Source organism: Physeter macrocephalus, chromosome 2, assembly GCF_002837175.3.
Source record: "Physeter macrocephalus isolate SW-GA chromosome 2, ASM283717v5, whole genome shotgun sequence".
Taxonomy (NCBI): domain Eukaryota; kingdom Metazoa; phylum Chordata; class Mammalia; order Artiodactyla; family Physeteridae; genus Physeter; species Physeter macrocephalus.
The window spans coordinates 34,740,209-34,759,475 of record NC_041215.1 but is presented as its reverse complement, the minus strand read 5'-3'; the positions used below and the strand labels follow the sequence as shown (position 1 = coordinate 34,759,475).

Genomic DNA, 19,267 nt, shown 5'->3' with positions numbered 1-19,267 from the left:
TCCATGTCACTGAAACAGGAGGGAAGGGGGCAGGGCACAACCTCTAAAAGAATGACATGGCCCTTGAGGACACAAAATAAACTGGTTAGAACCAGTTAGGTCCAAGATGGCGGAAGATTCGACTTCCAGTGGACCTTGAGCCTCATTATACGCTCATTGTGATACATTAGCATCTAAATGACACACCCACAGGAGCCATGACAGTTCTGATGCCGACCATAAAAGGCCAAAAAGTGGGTGGTGGCCCATTTCCTGAAAATCTCCACCCCTTCTCCAAAATAGTTGGAATAATTCTCCCACTCACGAGCCTATGAAATTACCCAGCCTATAAAAACTAACCACCCCATATTTCAGGGCCTCTCGCCTTCTGAGATGGCCCACTCTCTATCTGTGGAATGTGTTTCTCCCAGGGTCACTCTCGCCTTTTGAGATGGACCACATTCTGTATGCGGAATGTATATCTCTCTAAATAAATCTACTGCTTACCTATCATTTTGTCTCTCACTGAATTCTTTCTGTGATGAGACATAAAGAACCTGAGCTTCATTAAGTCCTGAGACCAGGTGTGTGATTTCAGTTAAAAGACAGTGGGTGTAAGTCCCAATCTGAGCTGTGCACTTTCATCACCGCTGCATCTTATTCTGGCTGGGCCTGGGACCTGGTGGGCTGGGGAGCAGGCTGTGCTTCCATAAAGTTCTCCAGGACACTGGGTAGGCCAGGGGGATGAGGCTGAGGGGAGGGGAGAGAAGAAGTGAGGTGCCAGGGAACCCAGGTTCCGTGGGCCAGTTCTTAGACTGCAGTCAGTACAGACGGACCTGGGGCTGTGGAGGGAGGGAGGGAGGGGTGACCAATATTCCTCTTCCCACACAGGCACCAGCCCTCAGGGAGGCCCAGGGGCTCATCCTCTCCCTGGAGCCTTTTTAAAGGAAGGCGCTTCTGAAACTGAGCAGGACCCTGTGGGGCTCCTGGGCATGGAAGCCTTTCTGTGTCCCCCATTTGTTGTTTGTAGGGGACAGACTCCAGCCTCCATGACCTTCCCTGAGTTCCAAAGGGCAGTTGCAAACAATTGCTAATCAGGGAAGGGAGGGGAAGCAGAGACAAGGGAGGAGCAGCCAAGAAATAATAGTGCAGCCTAGGGGCAGGGTCCTGGTTCTGCCTCAAGGGATACGCACAACAATATCTTTGAGCTCTTCTGCAGAACTAAAACCCCCACCAAATGGAAGATGCTAACAAACTTGATGAAGCATTCTTCATTCCAGGGAGAAGGTCACCGTTTGATATCCTTGAGAACCACAGAAGCTCATCAGGAGACCACCTGAGGCCAGATTAAAGGAGTACAGGTTCTGCACACACCCCGATCCTGATCAGCAGCCCTGGCCTTGAACCCTTGCTATAAAACTCCTCACATAATCCTGCCCAACACCCCCCAGGTTGGGGCACACAATTTTTGAGGGCATGAGCCCTCTGTGTCCCCCTCTGCCTGGCAAAGCAATAAAGCTATTCTTTTCTGCTTCACCCAAAACTCTGCCTCCGAGATTTGATTTGGCCCCGGTGTACAGAGGCCGAGTTTCCAGCATCACTTCTGTGTGTGGGCTCTGGGTACCCCCTCTGTGCCCACTGGACAGTGATCTGTGTTCATACTCCTTGCAGACGAGGCCATGTGCCCACGTATTCTCAAAAACCTAAAGTGACGTCACAACAGAAAGGAATGCTAGAAGTCATTTAGTGTTTCCTAAATGTGGGGAACTCTTGGCCCACAGCTTGCAACAGGTATTCTGGCAAGAAATGGAGTCTCTGGCCAAATACATTTGGGTAGCGCTGCCTGACTCTCCCTGCCCTGCCATACACACACCGAGATACCGGAGATGCTGAGGAGACTTGGTATTAGTTTAACTTCCCTTCATAGGCCATTTTCCAAACTTATTTGCACACGGAACACCCTTTTGGTTTGGGCTGTTCATCGTCACTTTGCCAACCTGGTGTTCTATAGCATTTTGGGACAGGGATACAGCCAAACCTTTTATTTTATAGATAAGAAAGCGGAGGGCCAGCAAGCTTGGTTCTCTCACCCCCACCCCAGGGAAAGGTCTCAGCTTCTGACCACATCTCTTCCATCTCTGCTTCTTTCTTTCCCTCTCCTTCTCTCCCTGTGACTTCCGGCTCCCTTAGAAGGCAGCCATCCCTGCCTGAGCTGGGATCCCATTAGTTCTCGAAGGAGAGTCATAGGAGGCTTTTGTGCTGACTCCTTGTATAGATGGCTCAGCCTCAAGAAACCTGAGCCCTGAGAAGTTCCTGGCCACCTGGGCTGCAGTCTTTAGTCCTGGAACTGCTGGTCTCCAGGTGAGGGATTGCTGAGCTGCTGAGAGTCTTAGAAAGACTCTCATGCAAGAGGATGGTTAGTAACTCACTTTAACTCACGGTTACTCCTGAGGAAGGGTTTAAATGTGATGCGCTGAGGAAATTTCATTGACTGATACATAGCCACTATTCATCCAGTTATTGACATCCGAAGACAATTAGTGCTGAGCACACGACACATTTCTTCCTGCCATCAACCCTGGGAGTTGGCCAGGGAGGTTAAGCGAGTTGCCCAAGATTCCAGGACCAGGACAGGGGGAGCCAGGGCCCAAACCCAGGCAGCGGGGCCCTGCAGTCTGCACTCCAGCCTCTGGGAGCCATTATCACTAACGTTATCATGGGAAGGATGGGGTGATGCTGTGATTCATAAGAAATATATATTTGGTCATTCAGATGACCAAATATATATTTCTCATATATATTTATTTGGTCTTTGTTCACTGTTCCTGGCTCACAGCTTCCAAAACCCTTGGAATTTCCTAAGTGCTGAGGGTGATAAAGGTGTCTTTTGTTATTTGAATGAGGTGATTTTTGGAAGCCCTTAAGGTTGGGGGCTGGCCGTCAGGGAAACCAACCACCTGACTAGAGGTTTGTAACTTTCAGTCTCACCTCCTGGATTTCCAGCCGGGAGTAGGGCTGGAGGTTGATGGTCAATTATCATTGACCAGTGATTTAGTTAATTATGATTATGTAATGAAGCCTCCATAAAAACCCCAAAGAACAGCTTTTTGGCCCTTTTTCAGAGAGCTTCTTGTTGGGGGAGCCAGAATGCTTCTGTGCCACCGTGCTGGGGCCCTGTTCAGGACCTCACCCTACGCTATCGCTTTACCTGGTTGTAGATTCCTAAACCTTTAATAACCTTACATATATATATATTTTTAATTGAAGTATAGTTGATTTAAAATGCTGTGTTAATTTCTGTTGTACAGCAAAGTGACTCAGTTACACACATATATTCTTTTCCTCAGTTACACACACACATGCTTTTTTGTATGCTTTTACGTTATGGTTTATTGCAGGATACTGAATATAGTTCCCTGTGCTATACAGTAGGACCTTGTTGTTTACCCATTGTATACGTAATAGTTTGCAGTTTGGGGTTCAATAACTTTTGATAATAAATCGGTAATCTGTGAGTCAACTGGTTTTCCTGAGTTCTGCAAGCCCTTCTAGCAAATCAATCGAACCCCCGGAGGGGGTCGTTGGAACCTCCAGTTTGTAGCTGGTGGGTCTGTCACTGACGTCGGTGGTGAGGGTGGTCCTGTAGGACTGAGCCTTCTACCTGTGGAATCTGATTCTGTCTCCGGGGAGACAGTGTCAGCATTGAGTTGAACTGCTTGTGGCTGTAGGGAAGCCTCCTCCGAACGTTAGAATTGGGCTTGGGAACCCTCTTCCAATGGGGTTCACTCGTATTTTTAACAGGTCCATTCTTTCTAATACCAGGCATTTGGGAACCAATGCTTCAGCTAGTGCCCTGGGGGCTGGGGCAACCTATTTCTAGAGGGACACCGCACTCGTGCCTTTGTTTCCTGAAGCTGTGCCCAGGTGGGGAAGATGCATGCTGGTCACTGGGCCCTCCCTCTCTCCCTCCCTGGTGGGGCCCAGGAGCCATCTGTACAGACTGTGTTCTCTAACAACCGCCCCGTGGGGCCTGAGTGGCCGTCCCAGTATCAGCTGGCAGAGTCGATCAGAGAACACAAAATTGCATGGATAACAAGTAAGCCCTGGGCAGCCTTTATCTTTCCCTAAACAATCACAGTCATGTCATTTGACTCTGAATGCTCCATTACGTTTCAGATTTATTTCCAATCATTCAGAGCTGCATCCATGGGAGATAAAGGTGCCTTTGAGCTCCGGCACCTGCTGCTTCCCCCAAATGTCAAGGGCGGACATCTGATGTCTTTATCCGCAGCCGGCGTGCTCCCCACTCCTAGGCCCACAGCCCCATTCACACCCAGCGAGGACTTCCACGCCCCGCACGCAGACGGCAACGTGCGAGGCGCAGGGGGAGCCGACCTCCTCCCTCTCTTCCCTCCGGCAGAGCCTGCCTGGGTCCCTGGGAGAGGCCTCTGCAGCTGGGTTCCTCCTTCGCCCCCTCCCCCACTGGGCGGCACCCAGTGCCCCAGGCGAGGTGCGTGTCTGGGGGTGCGGGGAGGCGCTCGCGGGCTGCCTGGTGCTGCAGGTGTGGGGGTGGGGCTTTCTCTCCTGGACGGGGAGGCGTTGGGGGGAGGTGAGTCCTGGTAAAGTCCTTCAGATAAAGTACTCCTTTCTGCTGCTGTCTCCGTTGTCCTGGAGGGACGGGTCATCCTGCAGGGCCGCGTCGGCGCTCTCGGCAAACTCCGTGCCCTTGGCCTCGTTGGTGTGGTACGTGCCCTTGTGCCGGTACATGTAGTGCAGCATGAGGAGGAGGAGGCAGACCAGCACGAAGGCCACGGCCGCGATCACGCCTGCAGGAGCGGAAACACAGGGCTCCGTGTCGGGGGGAGAGGTCGGGCTGGGATGGGGGAGGACGCAGGCAGGGCCCACAAGGTTGTGCTGGGACAGACACACTGCCGGACAAACACCAAGCCCAGACAGGCTGGCTCCTTCCTGCCTCAGTCTTGCCCTGCCCAGGGCACTTGCGCCTCACCTGTGCCCATCTAAGCTACCCCTGACCTCCCCTCTCCCTCCGTTCAGCATCCTCAGACTGAGGCTGGAATCTTATCCCAGAACTGACCCTGCTCCGAGGTGCTCCCAGTCCACTGAGGAAGGCGGACCTAGTGTACCATCCACAGAACGCAACTCGCGGGTTTGCCTGAAACTGACAGGTTCGCGGGACTTGGAACTTTCAGGGATTTTTTTTTTTTTTTTTTTTTTTTTAGAGATAAGTAGCATCCTCAGACTGAGGCTGGAATCTTATCCCAGAACTGACCCTGCTCCGAGGTGCTCCCAGTCCACTGAGGAAGGCGGACCTAGTGTACCATCCACAGAACGCAACTCGCGGGTTTGCCTGAAACTGACAGGTTCGCGGGACTTGGAACTTTCAGGGATTTTTTTTTTTTTTTTTTTTTAGAGATAAGTTTAATTCAAAGAATTAGGTATTTTATATATAGCTATTAAAAGGGTGGAAAAATTATTTTATAAAGACACAATCATTTTTTAAAATCTGGCAAATACAGAGAAACATAAATGGACGTTAACATGTCCTTAATCCTTCGGCTCAGAAATCACCGCAGTTAACAATTTGGTATCTTTCTCTCCCAAGAGGCAGTCATGTTTAATCGAAGTTCTCCTTCAATCTTCAAATGAATGGCCCTCTCTAAACCTTTGTAACACTTCAGTATTTAGAACTTGCAATCATTTTCAAACTCTTCTTACTGGAGTCCCTCTGGCCGATTTACAATTTTCCAAACACTTTTTATTTGACCATTTTTCCATGTCTTTCCACATGTTCTCTCTGCTGAAAATATTTTCCCCTCCCCTTGTGTTCCTGGTAAACTTGGATGCTGCCTTCAGAATCCAGCCTCTACCACCTCCTCTAAGAGGACTCCTTTGCCCTACTCTCCTGGCCCTGCAGAGCAAGTCACTCCATCCCTTAGCATTTCTGCTATACTTTGTACATCTGATAACTCTGAGTTTTAGAAGCAGGGCAATCCCAGTTGAGGGGTTTCCTGGGCATGGGATTGAAATGGGAAAACCGGGAGAGTGCCAGGAGAGGGCGGGGGCGAGGGCTGCCCCTGGAGAAGTATGGTGCGTGCTCCTGGGAGGTGGGGTCTGCAGGAGGGGTTGGGAGGTGTGGCTAGCGGGCTGGTCAGACGGCGCAGGTCACTCAGGCCTTTGGAGCGATGGGGTGAGAGGGCAGGACAAAAGAGTTTGGGTAGGACTAACGGGTGGCCCTCTCACGTGGGGAGGTTCAAGTGCAGGTGTTTGCTTTGAAACCCCAGAACAAACCCTCTGCCTTGACTTAGAAGGTGGGTTTATTGGGGGAGGGGCCTTTGGCGAATATGTAGAGGCTACAACCGTTCCCAAGTCCCAGCTTTGTGGGACAATTTCCTCAACTCCCCGCGGCCTTTAGGGGACACTTCTGTCTGCATGATGTTAATGGTATTGTCTAAGAAAAAGAAGGTCCAGCCGTTCAGTGAGTGGAACATCAGGGTGATTGCCTGCTTTTATTTATTTATGTTGAAACGTGAAGTTCCCTGAGCGAGGAATGAGCTAGGGAGAAGTGTGAAGCTCAGGACACCGCAAGCCATAGCTCACAGACTTAGTCTGTCCTGAAACACAGTTTGGCGTCACAGCTGTGACCAGTGGGGGCCAGGCTGGGGTTCAGAGCAAGGCTAGGGCAGGGTTAGGATGGCGAGACAGGGGCGTGAGACCTAGGACAAGGAGCAGTGCGGCTTGGGGGAGCCGGGAGAGAAGTCAGGGGGCCCTGGTCAGCCCCCAACCCCACCCCTCCCCCACCAGAGCGGCTCTCCCTCCAGCCCCCCTTCCCTGTGGATCTAGGGTCCTGACAGGGCCTGATGCAGGTGCCTTGGCACCTCACCCACCAGGATGCTGTGTTGGACATTTTCTTACACAGCCAGAGTCCCCCAGTCCACCTTCAAACCACCTTTGAGGGAAGGAAAGCAGGGCCATGGCAGGTCCTCCCCTGAGTGCTTCCTCTGACCCTCCGGGCTGTTTGAGGGGCCCCCGGACAGCGTACCTGCAATGACGGCGATGTCCATCTCACTCGAGGCCATCCCGGGGTCGGGCTCTGTGGACAGAACAGGAGAGCCTGAGGTGAGAGAGGACGGCTGCCCATGCCCTGGAGTGTCTCCGCCGAGCTTGCACCCTCTGCTCGCAGGTGCACTGCCCCAGGGTGCATGGGAAACTGCGTGGCACGCAGACAGGCCTCTGGCCGGGGGCGCACAGAGCCGGGCCCAGGCTCTCCATGTCCACTGACCGTTGCTGGAGAGCATCGTGTCACTCCCAGGGCTATCAGACACCATTATGGCATCTCCAGGACTGAGCCAGCCATAAGTGAGGGACCTCTGCTGCATCCCTACTGCACCCCTGCTGCATCCCTGCTGCACCCCTGCTGCATCCCTACTGCACCCCTGCTGCACCTCTGCTGCATCCCTATTGCACCCCTGCTGCGCCCTGCTGTACCTCTGCTGCATCCCTGCTGCACCCCTGCTGCACCCCTGCTGCATCCCTGCTGCACCTCTGCTGCACCCCTATTGCACCCCTGCTGCGCCCTGCTGTACCTCTGCTGCATCCCTGCTGCACCCCTGCTGCACCCCTGCTGCATCCCTGCTGCACCTCTGCTGCACCCCTATTGCACCCCTGCTGCATCCCTACTGCACCCCTGCTGCACCTCTGCTGCATCCCTATTGCACCCCTGCTGCATCCCTGCTGCACCTCTGCTGCATCCCTACTGCACCCCTGCTGCATCCCTATTGCACCCCTGCTGCACCCCTGCTGCATCCCTACTGCACCCTTGCTGCATCCCTGCTGCATCCCTGACCCAGAGCCCTGCCTGCACCTGCAGATGCTCACCAGACACCTGCAGGGGTGTGAGGGCAGGCACGACTGTGTTTACTGCAGTGTCACCTGCCTCTTCAGGTCTCAACTTTTCTCATGATGATGGTAAAAACAGACCACCTGTGGGGTGTCTACACATGTCAGGTGTTGGTTTAGTTGCCATCCATCTAGTATACCAGGCACATGGTATTATTAACCCATTTCACAGGTGGGACACTGAGGCTCAGACAGTGATGTGCCCACTGTCACACAGCTGGTCTCGTGGGCGAGCCTGAGGCCGGGACTTAAGGCTGTGCTCTCTGGGGGGCACTTTCTCTCTTCTCACTTGAAGACGCCCCTCCCAGGAGGGCTCCTATCCAGAGATCTCTCCCTAAGACCCTCCGCAGGGCTCTGCATCGTTCTTCTGAGGGTAGGGCCACTCTGTGGTGCTATCCAAGTTACTAAGTGTGTTTTTCAGAAGCTCAGTGGTCTAGCCAGAAGGCTACGATGTCCAGGAGAGCAGGACCCTCTCCTCTGGGATATGTGTGAGGGGAAGGATTTATTAGAGCACGGAAATATCAGTGTCCACATGGAAATCCCATGTTCCCGTTACAAGGGCTCCACGTATTAAAACAGAGAAGGCTGCTTCCTAATAGTCATTTCCGCCCAGATAATCACTTTAATTATAGCGCGATGAGGTCATTCTCCCCAGCGCAGCTGCCAGATGACTCTTTCTGATAAGAAGCTGGCTGGTGGTGGAGGGAAGCAGGGGCTCCAGGCTTGAGGCCCAGAGGAGGAGAGCCAGGCTGGGGCTCTGAGGCCAGCACAGAGCCTAGAGGTGGGGGAGAGGAGAAAACAAGGCCTCAAGTCAGCAGAGAGACAGAGCAGGTATCAGGGCAGGGGGAGGGAAGTACAGACAGGAGAAGGTCAAATGGATGCTGGACTTTGCAATCCAGGGTGGTCAAGTGCAGCCTGGGACTTAGTATCTAGCACATAGTAGGTACCCTAAACATTTACTGAATGCATGATCAAGGGGATAAATGCACACAATAAATGAATGCATGCAGAGGCCAGAGTTCTAGAACTTACTCCATCACTGAGCACCTCCCATTTCATCAAGAAAGAATAGCCCCTTCCTTAAGTTGGCGTGGATGGTTGTAGAAGCTCAAATACCAAGGATTGCTGTTAGGAATTTTCCAGGTGAAAGCAAGCCTTTCTTAAGTCAGTTTGTCCAAGGCAGCCAGGATTAGAAAGGACTGCTATTTCTTCTGTTAAAAACAATTAGCAATTGCTTACCATGCGCCAGGTACTGTTCTTAGCACCTAATGTGTTTTAACTCAAATAGTCCCTGTGACAATGCCATTCAGTAGCAGTTATTATTGTCCCCTTTTTACAGATTTGGAAGCTGAGTTTCAGAAAAGTGTAATTGATTTCCCTGGGTCAGAATCTCTCCTGTTCGATCCTGAGCAGCCTCAAGATGACATGCCTAACCCTGCAGGGCCCTGCTCAGTGGTGAGCCTGGGTGAGCTGGGTGAGGACCAGAGGTATTTGGCTTGGATCACTTGGGGTGAATTTCTTGGCTTGGGCGTAGGGACCAGAGCTGAATTTGTTCAAGTTGCACCATGTGACTGGACTCCAGGGTAGTGACACTTCAGACCTGCCACCTAGGTCAGAACTGGCACAGAGGAGGAAGCCTGGGCATGTCTGGGAAGGTGGGGATGGTATAAGACAGTGGTTGTCAAAGTGTGGTCTCTGGAACAGCAGCATTTCCTGGGAGCCTGTTAGAAATGCACTTTCCTGGGCTCCACCCCAGACCTACTGTACCAGAGCGCTGGGGCTGGGGCCCAGTAATCTGTGGTAACAGGCCTGCAGGTGATTCTGATGCACGCTCAGGGTTGAGAACTGCTGGTGTAAGAGAAGGCTTCCCAGAGAGGGTTTATCAGGATGGGCCGTTGAAGGATGAATAGGAGTTTGTGGCACAAGCAAGAGTATAAGCATTTCAGGCAGAGAGCTTAGCCCCTACAACAGCCCCTCACCTCTCTCTAGTTCTCAGTTTTCTCCCCAAATGACTGCTTGCCATCCATGGCACCTAGGGTCCTGAAACCTGGGCTTTGATCTCCTGCTTCTGGAGATGCTGCAGTGAGAGTCCCTGGCTACACCACCTCATGCTGTTTCAGCCAGCAGCAATGATATGGGATATTTGCAGAAGGCTAGTTGGAGTGAGCTCGAATCCCTCCCAGGAAGCTGATGGGTTACTACTGTGCGATTGGATTACGAGCCTGGAATGAGAGTCCACCCCTTGCTGAGTCTCAAGGGTAAGTAGGAGCTTGGGATTAGAATCACTCCGAGCTCAGGAACTGGGGTGGGGGCCGATGAGCAGCTTGAGGGGGGTGTATTTCATGGCAAAGCAAGGTGTTATTTATGGCCAAGTGTGCATCTGAGATCAGAACAGACAACGGTCTACTCCTGAGACTGGACAAACATGAGTGGCCTCCAGCCTTTTTGTAGAGACCCGAAGTGCCCTGCGCGTTTCCTTCCTAGCTCTCCTCAAGACTGCAACGCCCCCACCAGAGAGAAAGCTCTTCGAGTCCCAGAACCACACCTGGCATAGTCCTGCGTGCCTGGCACGGAGTAACAGTTGTTGAGAGTTATTTGAAAGCCTAGTCCTATCTGGGGAACGGAGGATGAAACCGCGCCCTGCACCGTCCACATCACTCTGATGACCCTTGGGTTCAACTCCTGGCTTGACTGAGTTAATGGCAGCGTATTCAGTAAAATGCTTAATACCGACTGGCTTTAGTTTCTGTGTGTGTAAACAGGGATGACAAACCCGCTTTGTGGTAAGTGTTAGAAACGATACAGACACACGTGATAAATATTGTATATTTGTTATATAGACAGTTACTATGTGGTACGTAGCTCAGAATAGGTGTTTTTCAGTTGTAGCCACTGTTTTGATTGTGAGTCTTATTATTACTCTGGTTTGCATGGAATTCAATGCCACCCACCTAAGGGACCAGTTCCCAGGTGCTGTGGGTCCAGGCAGACGCTGGATGCTGGTCGTGAATCCCCAGCATCGTCCGGCTGACAGTCAGACAGCACCGGGTGCTCAGTGTCTCTCTTTCCCGTATCACTGCAGGGACCAGGAGAGCTTCCAACAAACAAAAAGTGAGTCTCTGACCTCAGGGTGCTTACAGTTTCCCTGGGTGGTGTGCTTGTGATGGATGAATTATTTAGGGCAGTGTCTGTCACACAGGAAGCCCCAAGTCACTGGTGGGTCACAACCAGCTAGAGAGAGAAAGAGGCAAAGAGAGAGAAAGGGAAGGAGAAATAAAGAAAGGAACCAAAACAGGAATAGAGAAAGGAGACAGAGAAAATAGCTTAGAAACCACCAGGTCCATCATCGGCAGTCAGGATACTGTTTAGGGAGCTCTGATTTCTTTTGTGCACAGCCCCCCACCCCAAGCATATGGATCTGAGTCACGGTGCACAGGGGGTTTCTTACTGAGGGCGGCATTTACCACGATTTTCGGACACCGTGATTTAGACAACAACACGACAAGAGAGAATACACGAAGCCCTCTGTGTCCCACAGTGTCGGGTTCAAGGGTAGCCCGTCTAAGAGATCAAGCAAGGAGCAGGCAGATGGGGAACAAAGCACAGCCTCATACCAGTGAACGCTGATGCGGGTGATGGCGGTCGAATGGCCAAACAGCCCGATACCTCTGGGCTTCTGAACACCCCCGTGTGGCCATCCAGCTGCAGGCCTTGCCACAAGGCCAGGGCCAGGGCAGGGACAACAGATGTTTCCCGCAGCTGTGGATCCAGAGACGGAGAGGAAGGGAAGGGCTGCTCCTGCTCCCTACTCACAGGCAGGGAAGCCACCACCTCCCATGGAGGCAGGGTGCGGAGAGAAGGCGGGGATCAGGGAGGGAGGCTGATGCTCTCCTAGAGGCCTTGGGAAATTTCAGGGCTGGGAAGAATGTTCCAGGACTCGGGAAGTTCTGACACAAGTCCTGGGGGCTCAGCCTCAGCGGGGGAAGTGGGGGGAGGAGGACTTACTAGGCAGCAGGCTCTCGGTGAAGTTGCCACTTAACGTTCCTCATAGCAAGCGAGCAAAAGGGAAGTGTTTTCCCCCAAAGAGCTTGAGCAAGTGGTCGACATCTCACAGCCAAAAGAGGCAGAGTCAGTCTGTGTTGTAACCTGGGATCCCCGGCTCTAAAATGTGTGCTCTCTCCAGAGTGCAAGCTGCCATGGCTGGGAATGGCTTCTCTCCTGTGCCATCTGCAATGTGGCTGCAGCCAGAGCCCCGCTGATTCTCTAGGCCTGCAGGGTGGTCAGCTGCGTGTTTCCCGGTCAAAGGCAGCACCCCTGGGAGGCAGCAGGGTGCAGAGGTGCTGCCCCTCCACGCAGGCGACACTCTCCGCTCCAGCTGGCAGCTTGGGCACAGCTAACGGGGTGCAGCACTTTAGCAGCAGCTGGATCCTCGGGGCTCCAGCGGTGCTTCTCAGATGTCAACAGAGAGCAATGCTCAGGCACTGGCTCCAGGGACACAAGTCGACCCTCCTGTTGCCACCAAGAGCCTTGCTTCTCTTGTGCTTTCCGATGAAGCTGTGCTGGGAAGTTCTTTTTCCTGCAAGGGTTTGTCTTCAGCACCTCCTGACCCACCTCTAATGGTTTTTCCTATTGCCTCGGGGGTCCTGGAGGAAGCACCCCGTTCCTGTTTGCCATTGCCCACCTGGTCCGGCCAAGAGGAAGAATTCAGGCACGGGGCAGAAGACTCTGGGAAGAGTAAGATTACTGAAGCCTTAGCAGCGCGAAGGGAAACGCTTGTTGACCAAAAGGTTTGTCATCAAGTCCTTGAAGAATTCATGCCATGACAACGGTGTCAATGCCAGCAATTAGCAGACGTGGCAACCACATCTGTTGCTTGATGGTTTGCTCTGTGCTACTTACACTGAGAGCCTTCTTTTTCAGGGGGCTTAGGGGGTGATGGCTTTGCGTGAGGCTGACTTGGGTTCAGGGGAAGGACAGGAACGTTTGTGGCCCTAGATAGTTCTCCTTGGCTCACACTGGAGTTCCTTCTTCCTTTTCTAGATTCTGGCCTTAAAGGCCTGATGCAAGTGAAGTAGAAATCAGCTGACGATTGACGTTTACTAACTGACTTTCCTTTGTGGTAAGAAAAAGGTCAAAGACATTTACTTTTCTTTGATGGTCTGCTGTTATCTCGCACTGAAAGGGTGTAGCATTCGAGCTACAACAGGGGAAGAATGGGTCTCAGAATATAAGAGCCCCAAGGAAAGAAACGGATAGGATAGCTCGGTATCCACTGTCCATCTCTCTTGCAAGCCAGCCAAGTTTGGCTGAGCAGTTAGCATTTGCCCAGCCCCAGGCTTCACCGGATGCAGAGAGGATGAGGTCTGTCCCCAGAAGGTTTAGGACTTGGTTGAGGAGACACGACACATTTACGTGGAAAGTTAGACTCTGTGTGTTTAAGTGTCAAAATGAGCAGTAAAGACGTGCCTGGGAAATAGAGTCGCAGATGGAGAAACCAAACTTATGGTTATCAAGGCGGAACAGGGGGAGGGATAAATGGGAGATTGGGATTGACATATACACACCACTATACGTAAACTAGGTAACTAATAAGGACATACTGTGTAGCACGGGGAACTCTCCTCAGTACTCTGTAATGGTGTATATGGGAAAAGAATCTAAAAAAGAGTGGATACATGTATACGCATAACAAATTCACTTTGCCGTACACGTGAAACTAACACAACGCTGTAACTCAACTATACTCCAATAGAAATTAACTAAAAATAAACTTTCTTTAGCACTTACTACATCCCAGCAACGTGGTGGATAGTTAAGGCAAGGCCCCTGCCTTCAAGGAGCAGACCGTACAGCAGAGACAAGGACGTCTGTGGGTAACTTTGGAAAGGGTAGGTTTCTGGGTTCTCACGAAGGCTTCCTGGAGGGGGCGGTCCCCAAGGCTGGCCTGCTGAGATGCTGAGTGGGTGATGCCAGCAGCAGTGGTGAGAGAAGGACGTGAGGGAAAGCTCACGGTGGGGAGCTCAAGCAGGAGGACCTCCACGTGGGCCTGCCTGCTGGGATGCCTGGTCATCGGGCGTCGGGGTCTGGGCTCTCGGCAGCTGCAGGTTGTATGCTGGGGAGGGGGGTTACCTGCCTGCAGCCTCCAGCAGGTCACCCTTCCTATCTGTGCAGAGAGCCTGTGTCCTCTTCCCCGGGCTTGCAGACCAAATTCTCCGGACAAAGTACCTGGCCAGGCGAGGCCAATGTGAATTTGACCTGCCTTTTGTCAGAATGTGCCTGCCATTCTCAAGGTCAAAGCTATTGCCCTCATGGTCCCTGTGTGTCACCTTATCAACAATCTCTCCAGCCCCAGGGCTGCCAAAGTGCTGTGCAATGTTATTACACTGCTCTGAAACCCCATCCAATGATCCAGCCACGCTTTCCTCCTCCTGGCTGTGAACCCGCCTTCCCTGTTGCCCTGGTGCCTGATGCTGCTATATAAAAACAGGCACAGATGTCGGGCGGGTACCGAAGCCTTGCAGGCTGCAACATGCCAGCCACATCAAAACACTGGTGGGTGAAGCACTGGGGCCTGCGAGGGGGCAGGGAGAGGTAGACTCCCTGCTCTGGAGAACAGAGCCATTCCCAGTACACTGGGGAAGATGCAGCCTGGGGGCAGAGGCTGGAGAGGGGGTCTTCCTGCCTCTGGATCCTTGCTCAGGGAGTTTTCATACTCAGGCGTTGTCGTTTGGGGGATGTGCTCAGGGGAGGGGAACTGAAAGCTGAGGACGCTGTAACTCACAACCCAGAGTATCCAGGCTTTCCTCCACCTATATTTCCCTGCTATTATCCCTGAGCTTTTTGTTTTTCTTAAATAGAGCCTTATTCCAATACAACGACCAGTCTGCCTCAGTTGAGCTACAGGGTCTAAGTAAAAGGAAACGCTGCTTTGTCTCTGTTCCTGGGGCCAGAGCATAAAAAACGGAGCCCCTGTCTCCGCAGCCCAGGATGGTGACAGCAGGGGGAGTCAGCAAGAAGCCCTAAGGGGGGGCGAGGGCGCATCTGGGGAGACAAGGGTCTGCTGAGCAAGATGAGGTCGCCACTGTCCACGTGCAGATGCTCCTCTGAGAGAGGGAACCTTGTCCGCTTGGGCTGTGCGGGGTTTGGCGTTTGTTCAGGAGGCAGCAAATATCCCCACGGCACAGAGTGAGGAAAGGGAACCACCGCTCCCTCCCCACACCCTGCGCCCACCGCCTCCTGAGGACCTGAGGGTTTCTAAGAAAATGGAATTCAAAAGAGACAGGAAGAAGGGGAGGAGAAGATCCCAGTCTGGTTGCTGTGCCTGGTCTTGGGGAGGATGCTGGTGCTTGGTCTCTGTCCGCTGCTCAGGCTGGGGTAGGGGGGTGCTGGAGAGGTGTCTGGTTCAGCAGGCATCAACAGAAGCTCAGACTTGAGACAATGCCAAGACCACCGAAAGGAGCTCAGCAGGTTTGCTCTTCCCGGGAGGAGGAGAAAGCCTGCCCTGGAAACAGCTGGTGTGGCTTTAGCCCACTGGGAGAGGAGACCCAACTATTTAACTTCTGATTTGCAGCTGTCCCTTTATCAAGCCCACTGATCTTCACGTTGAAAGGAGAACAAGAGGAAACGGAAGCTGAGGAGGAGAGGAGGCGGATGTCACCCGAGAGTGAGATAGACTCCCTGATCTGACCAAGGTCAGGGTCCAGGCTCCGGAGGCCCTCGCACCCCACCGGGAGAGGTACGGACTGCAGCCCTCCTATCCGTGTGTGCACAGGACTGCGTTCAGCCTCTGGGGTTTGTGTGATGTCCGGGTCAGTGTGTGGAGACGGTGTCGAGGCCTTTTATGCTGTGGCCGTTCCCAGCTGATGGCCCTCTCCTTCGTCTTACTCTGTCCAGGTAGGTCGAGCGGCACCTCGGAGGTGCGATTTATCCTCATGGGCAGTTCTGCAGCTCTGTTCCCAGTCCCTACCCAGATCCAGCCCATATTCTAAGCCCCAGGCTCCCCAGGCTTGGCTGGGCTCAGAGGTCCCCAGACACAGTCCATTCCCAAGGCCCCATCTTTCTCCAGCCTCCCGAGAGGGGCTCTGCCTACTCAGGGCTCACTCCTCGACCGCCCTCTGGACTCTTACACGTGCTACAGCAGCTCACACAGGGGTGACTCTCTGACCTCTGACCTCTGGTCCCTAGAGGAAAAGAATGCCCGATTCCCACGGCGGACACATGGCAAGCCTGGCACGGAACGAGGGTTCAGTAATGGCGGGTCCTCCAGGGAAACAACATCCTTCACGTCTCTGTTTCTCTTTCAGGGCTAAAGGGAGACTGGGAGCCTGGCAGCATTTGGGAGGAATTTGCTGAATTATGGATAAAGAGGGAACAGATAAATTACTCACCATCCACTGAGTACAGGACACAAGGCCCTAAGGAGGGAAGGAATTAAACACCCTTAGGAGTCTTGCTAGTCTTCTCAAATGGCACGTTACCCACCCTTCCCATCTCGAGGTAGGATGACACCTATGGCATAGGGCAGACTTTCACAGGCAAGTTACCCCACGTCTTGGAGCCTCCGTTCCTGTCTCTGTTACACAGAGATAGTAAAACCCCAGCCTAACAGGACTGACAGCTGAGGCCCTGGTTCTCAAACTTGATTGTGTATCAGAAGTGCCTGGGGGATGGGATCTGTTACATCCCAGCTCCCTGGGTCACTGCCCCGCCGCCCAGATTCTTAGTCAGCAGGGCTGGGTTGCACCCGAGATTCTGCATTTCTCCCATGTTCCCAGGCAATGCTGCTGGTCCAGGAGCCTCCCTTTGAGAACCGCTGAGCTCATGACCGTAAGTGCTGCTTACAGAGCACGAGGCTCCGTGCAAACACTCTTACACACCTCCCTTTGCAAGGCTGTGATGTTAGGCTTCAGCAGCTAGAACTGGGGGGGCCTGGTACCCCCTCAGCAACGCAAACAAGCAGCCACCATCACAGCTGACCTGGTCACGGCCTGAGCTCAGCACCCTTTCTTTCAGGACCAGATGATGTAGCTGGAGACCTGGCACAGGAGCACACTCTGAGAATTTGTCACCTCTGCTGGCTCCCCTGCCTGGCTGGACGAGGGGACAGGGACACTGTGGCAGGCTCTGGTAGCTGCCCGCGCCCTCTGATCAATGACCTGTCAGGAGACTGCAGCCTTGTTCTCTGGAAATTCTGGAAGGGCCCTCAGCTGCCCTGGATGCCCATGTGTGCACTGACCGTGCTGAGACCCAGGGAAGGAAAAGGAGCCACTGCTGATTCAGCGAAGTACGACCTGGGCTCCCATGATGCGGCAGGAGAGCGCTTCTCCAAAGGAAGGTGTCTGGGGCACCAAAATGGCAAAGGAAGGAAGTGGATTCTTGGAGATATGGGGCTGGCCAAAAAGTTTGTTCGGGTTTTTCCCATGAGATGGTACGGGAAAACCCGAACGAACTTTTTGGCCAACCCAATATTTTTTGAGGCGCCAGAAAAGGCACTGTGTATCTCAATCAGCATTGCTTGGCTTCCCAGATCCCAGCTCCACCAGAACAGGCTGAAGCTCAGAAGGCCCTGGACACGCTTTTTCCAGCCTCAGCTCCATCTAGACGTGGGAAGACCTAGAGTACGCAGAAAGCTCCCCCTGCATGCTGGTGAGCTGAGCACGGCGGCCAGGCACAGAGTGGACGGGGGCAGCACGAGGGGAGGTCCTGCAGGGCGGCTGAGTCCCCCGCCCCACACCCAGACCGCCTCGGGAAGTGCCAACCCCAGTCTCCTCATGTGTCCAATGTGATGGCGCCCCTCTGTAGGCTCCTTGTGAGCTAGCACGTGGTGAGCACCTAGGACGGCGCCTGGCGTAGACTGGCCATCTGACTGTCACTTATTATCCTTGTCCACAGTGTTGACACAGCTTCGGTCAAAGCGGGATTGTCACAAATGGGCAACTTTCATTCTCTCACACGCTCTATGGCCAATGTATCACCCTGGGCACCCAACTCTCCATTTCTAGTCATTGATCCAGAGAAATCATCTGAAACGGGAACAAAAATTCATTCTTGGCAAAGTGGATTGCCATTGGGTTTAAACTGGAAGATAAAAGAGGACAATCGAAATGCTCCACGTCGAGAAACTCGTTCTGTCAATTACGATACACACACAGGACAGAATGTTTTGCAGTTACCGAAGGCATGGGTGAGGATTCTGAGCGACAGGAGGAAATGCTTACAGTATGATTTAATGGAAAGGAGCAGGACTCTAAATGTAAACTATGTTATATATGCAAAAAAAAGTCTTAGTAAAAGGAATGAAAGGAAATATACTTTCCTGAGATGGTGGCTTTTGGGTGGTTCTGGGTGGGGGCTAGGTTATGGGGGTATTGTTTTCTTCTGATATATAGTTTTCACCCACATATACATTCATGCACACACATGGCCTCCCGTGACCCGCAGCCCTGCCAGTGACCCCCCCTGGGCTGACGCAGGGGCTCCTCTAAGGCACTGTCCCCAGGCTTCCCTGGCGGGCCTGTGAGCATCTCAGGTTGGTGACAGTTATGTCCCAGCCAGGGCCAAGTATGTGGCCGGTGGGTAGGATCCAGGTATGATGGAGAAGACAGTTCTGTAAGGAGAAGCTGGGCCTCCCAGTGAGATGCGGAAGCCCAGGAAATGGGCCAGCAATGCTCTTCGCAGACCTGATTTCAGGCTGGGGGACCAGCGTGGGACCAAGAACTTGGCCTCTCCAGCTTAGGGAAGAGCAGAGGCCAGGGTTAGAAAGCCTCTCCCTGGGGGCATCCTGGACATCTGGCTGCTATGATGCCGTATCTGAAGAGAATGTCACCTCCTCCACACCCCTGTGAAAGCAGGACCAGCCCCCTGCTAGATCTGTGTTTGTGCCTTTGTTCTCCCATTCGCCGCCGCTCCCCTGGCCTCCACTTCTCCAGGGACTATATTGCCTGGGGCTCTCTTCCCACTGGAAACCCTCCTTTCTGGATACGGATAATGATGTAATTGCCACCATTTGGGGGCTTGCTTTATAAGTGCATGTGTGGGTGCAATTTCTTACAAGAACCTCCGAGGTGGATCACTATCACTTTACAGTGGAGGAAACTGGAACTTGCCCAAGGTCACACAATTGGGGACAGGAGGGACTGGGGTGGGGGTCTGTCTGATTCCAAAACTCATTCTAGGATCATCCCTTCAGAGAAGGTTCACTGAGGGTCCATCATGTTCCCTGTTTTATTTATTATTATTTTTTTTTGTTTTTGCGGTACGCGGGCCTCTCACCGCTGTGGCCTCTCCCGTTGCGGAGCACAGGCTCCGGACGCGCAGGCCCAGCGGCCATGGCTCACGGGCCCAGCCGCTCCGCGGCACGTGGGATCTTCCC

At 53.0% G+C, this 19,267-nt stretch overlaps 1 protein-coding gene across 3 annotated transcripts in view; it reads right to left on the bottom strand.

Annotated features, from left to right (window-relative positions):
- Positions 1–3,342: 3,342 nt before the first annotated feature.
- The window catches only part of GYPC (glycophorin C (Gerbich blood group)), a 47,529-nt gene continuing 31,604 nt past the window's right edge, over positions 3,343–19,267 (bottom strand). The window contains exons 2-4 of one of the 3 annotated variants that reach the window (XM_055087305.1): positions 10,848–11,127; positions 7,040–7,090; positions 3,343–4,805 (exon numbers count right to left, since the gene is read on the bottom strand). In XM_055087305.1, coding sequence (XP_054943280.1) covers positions 4,609–4,805; positions 7,040–7,076 — 234 coding nt within the window. In that variant the 5' untranslated portion in view covers positions 7,077–7,090; positions 10,848–11,127 and the 3' untranslated portion in view covers positions 3,343–4,608. The remainder of the gene's footprint in view (positions 4,806–7,039; positions 7,091–10,847; positions 11,128–19,267) is intronic. The other 2 variants (XM_055087306.1, XM_028501222.2) reach the window with 2 other exon arrangements.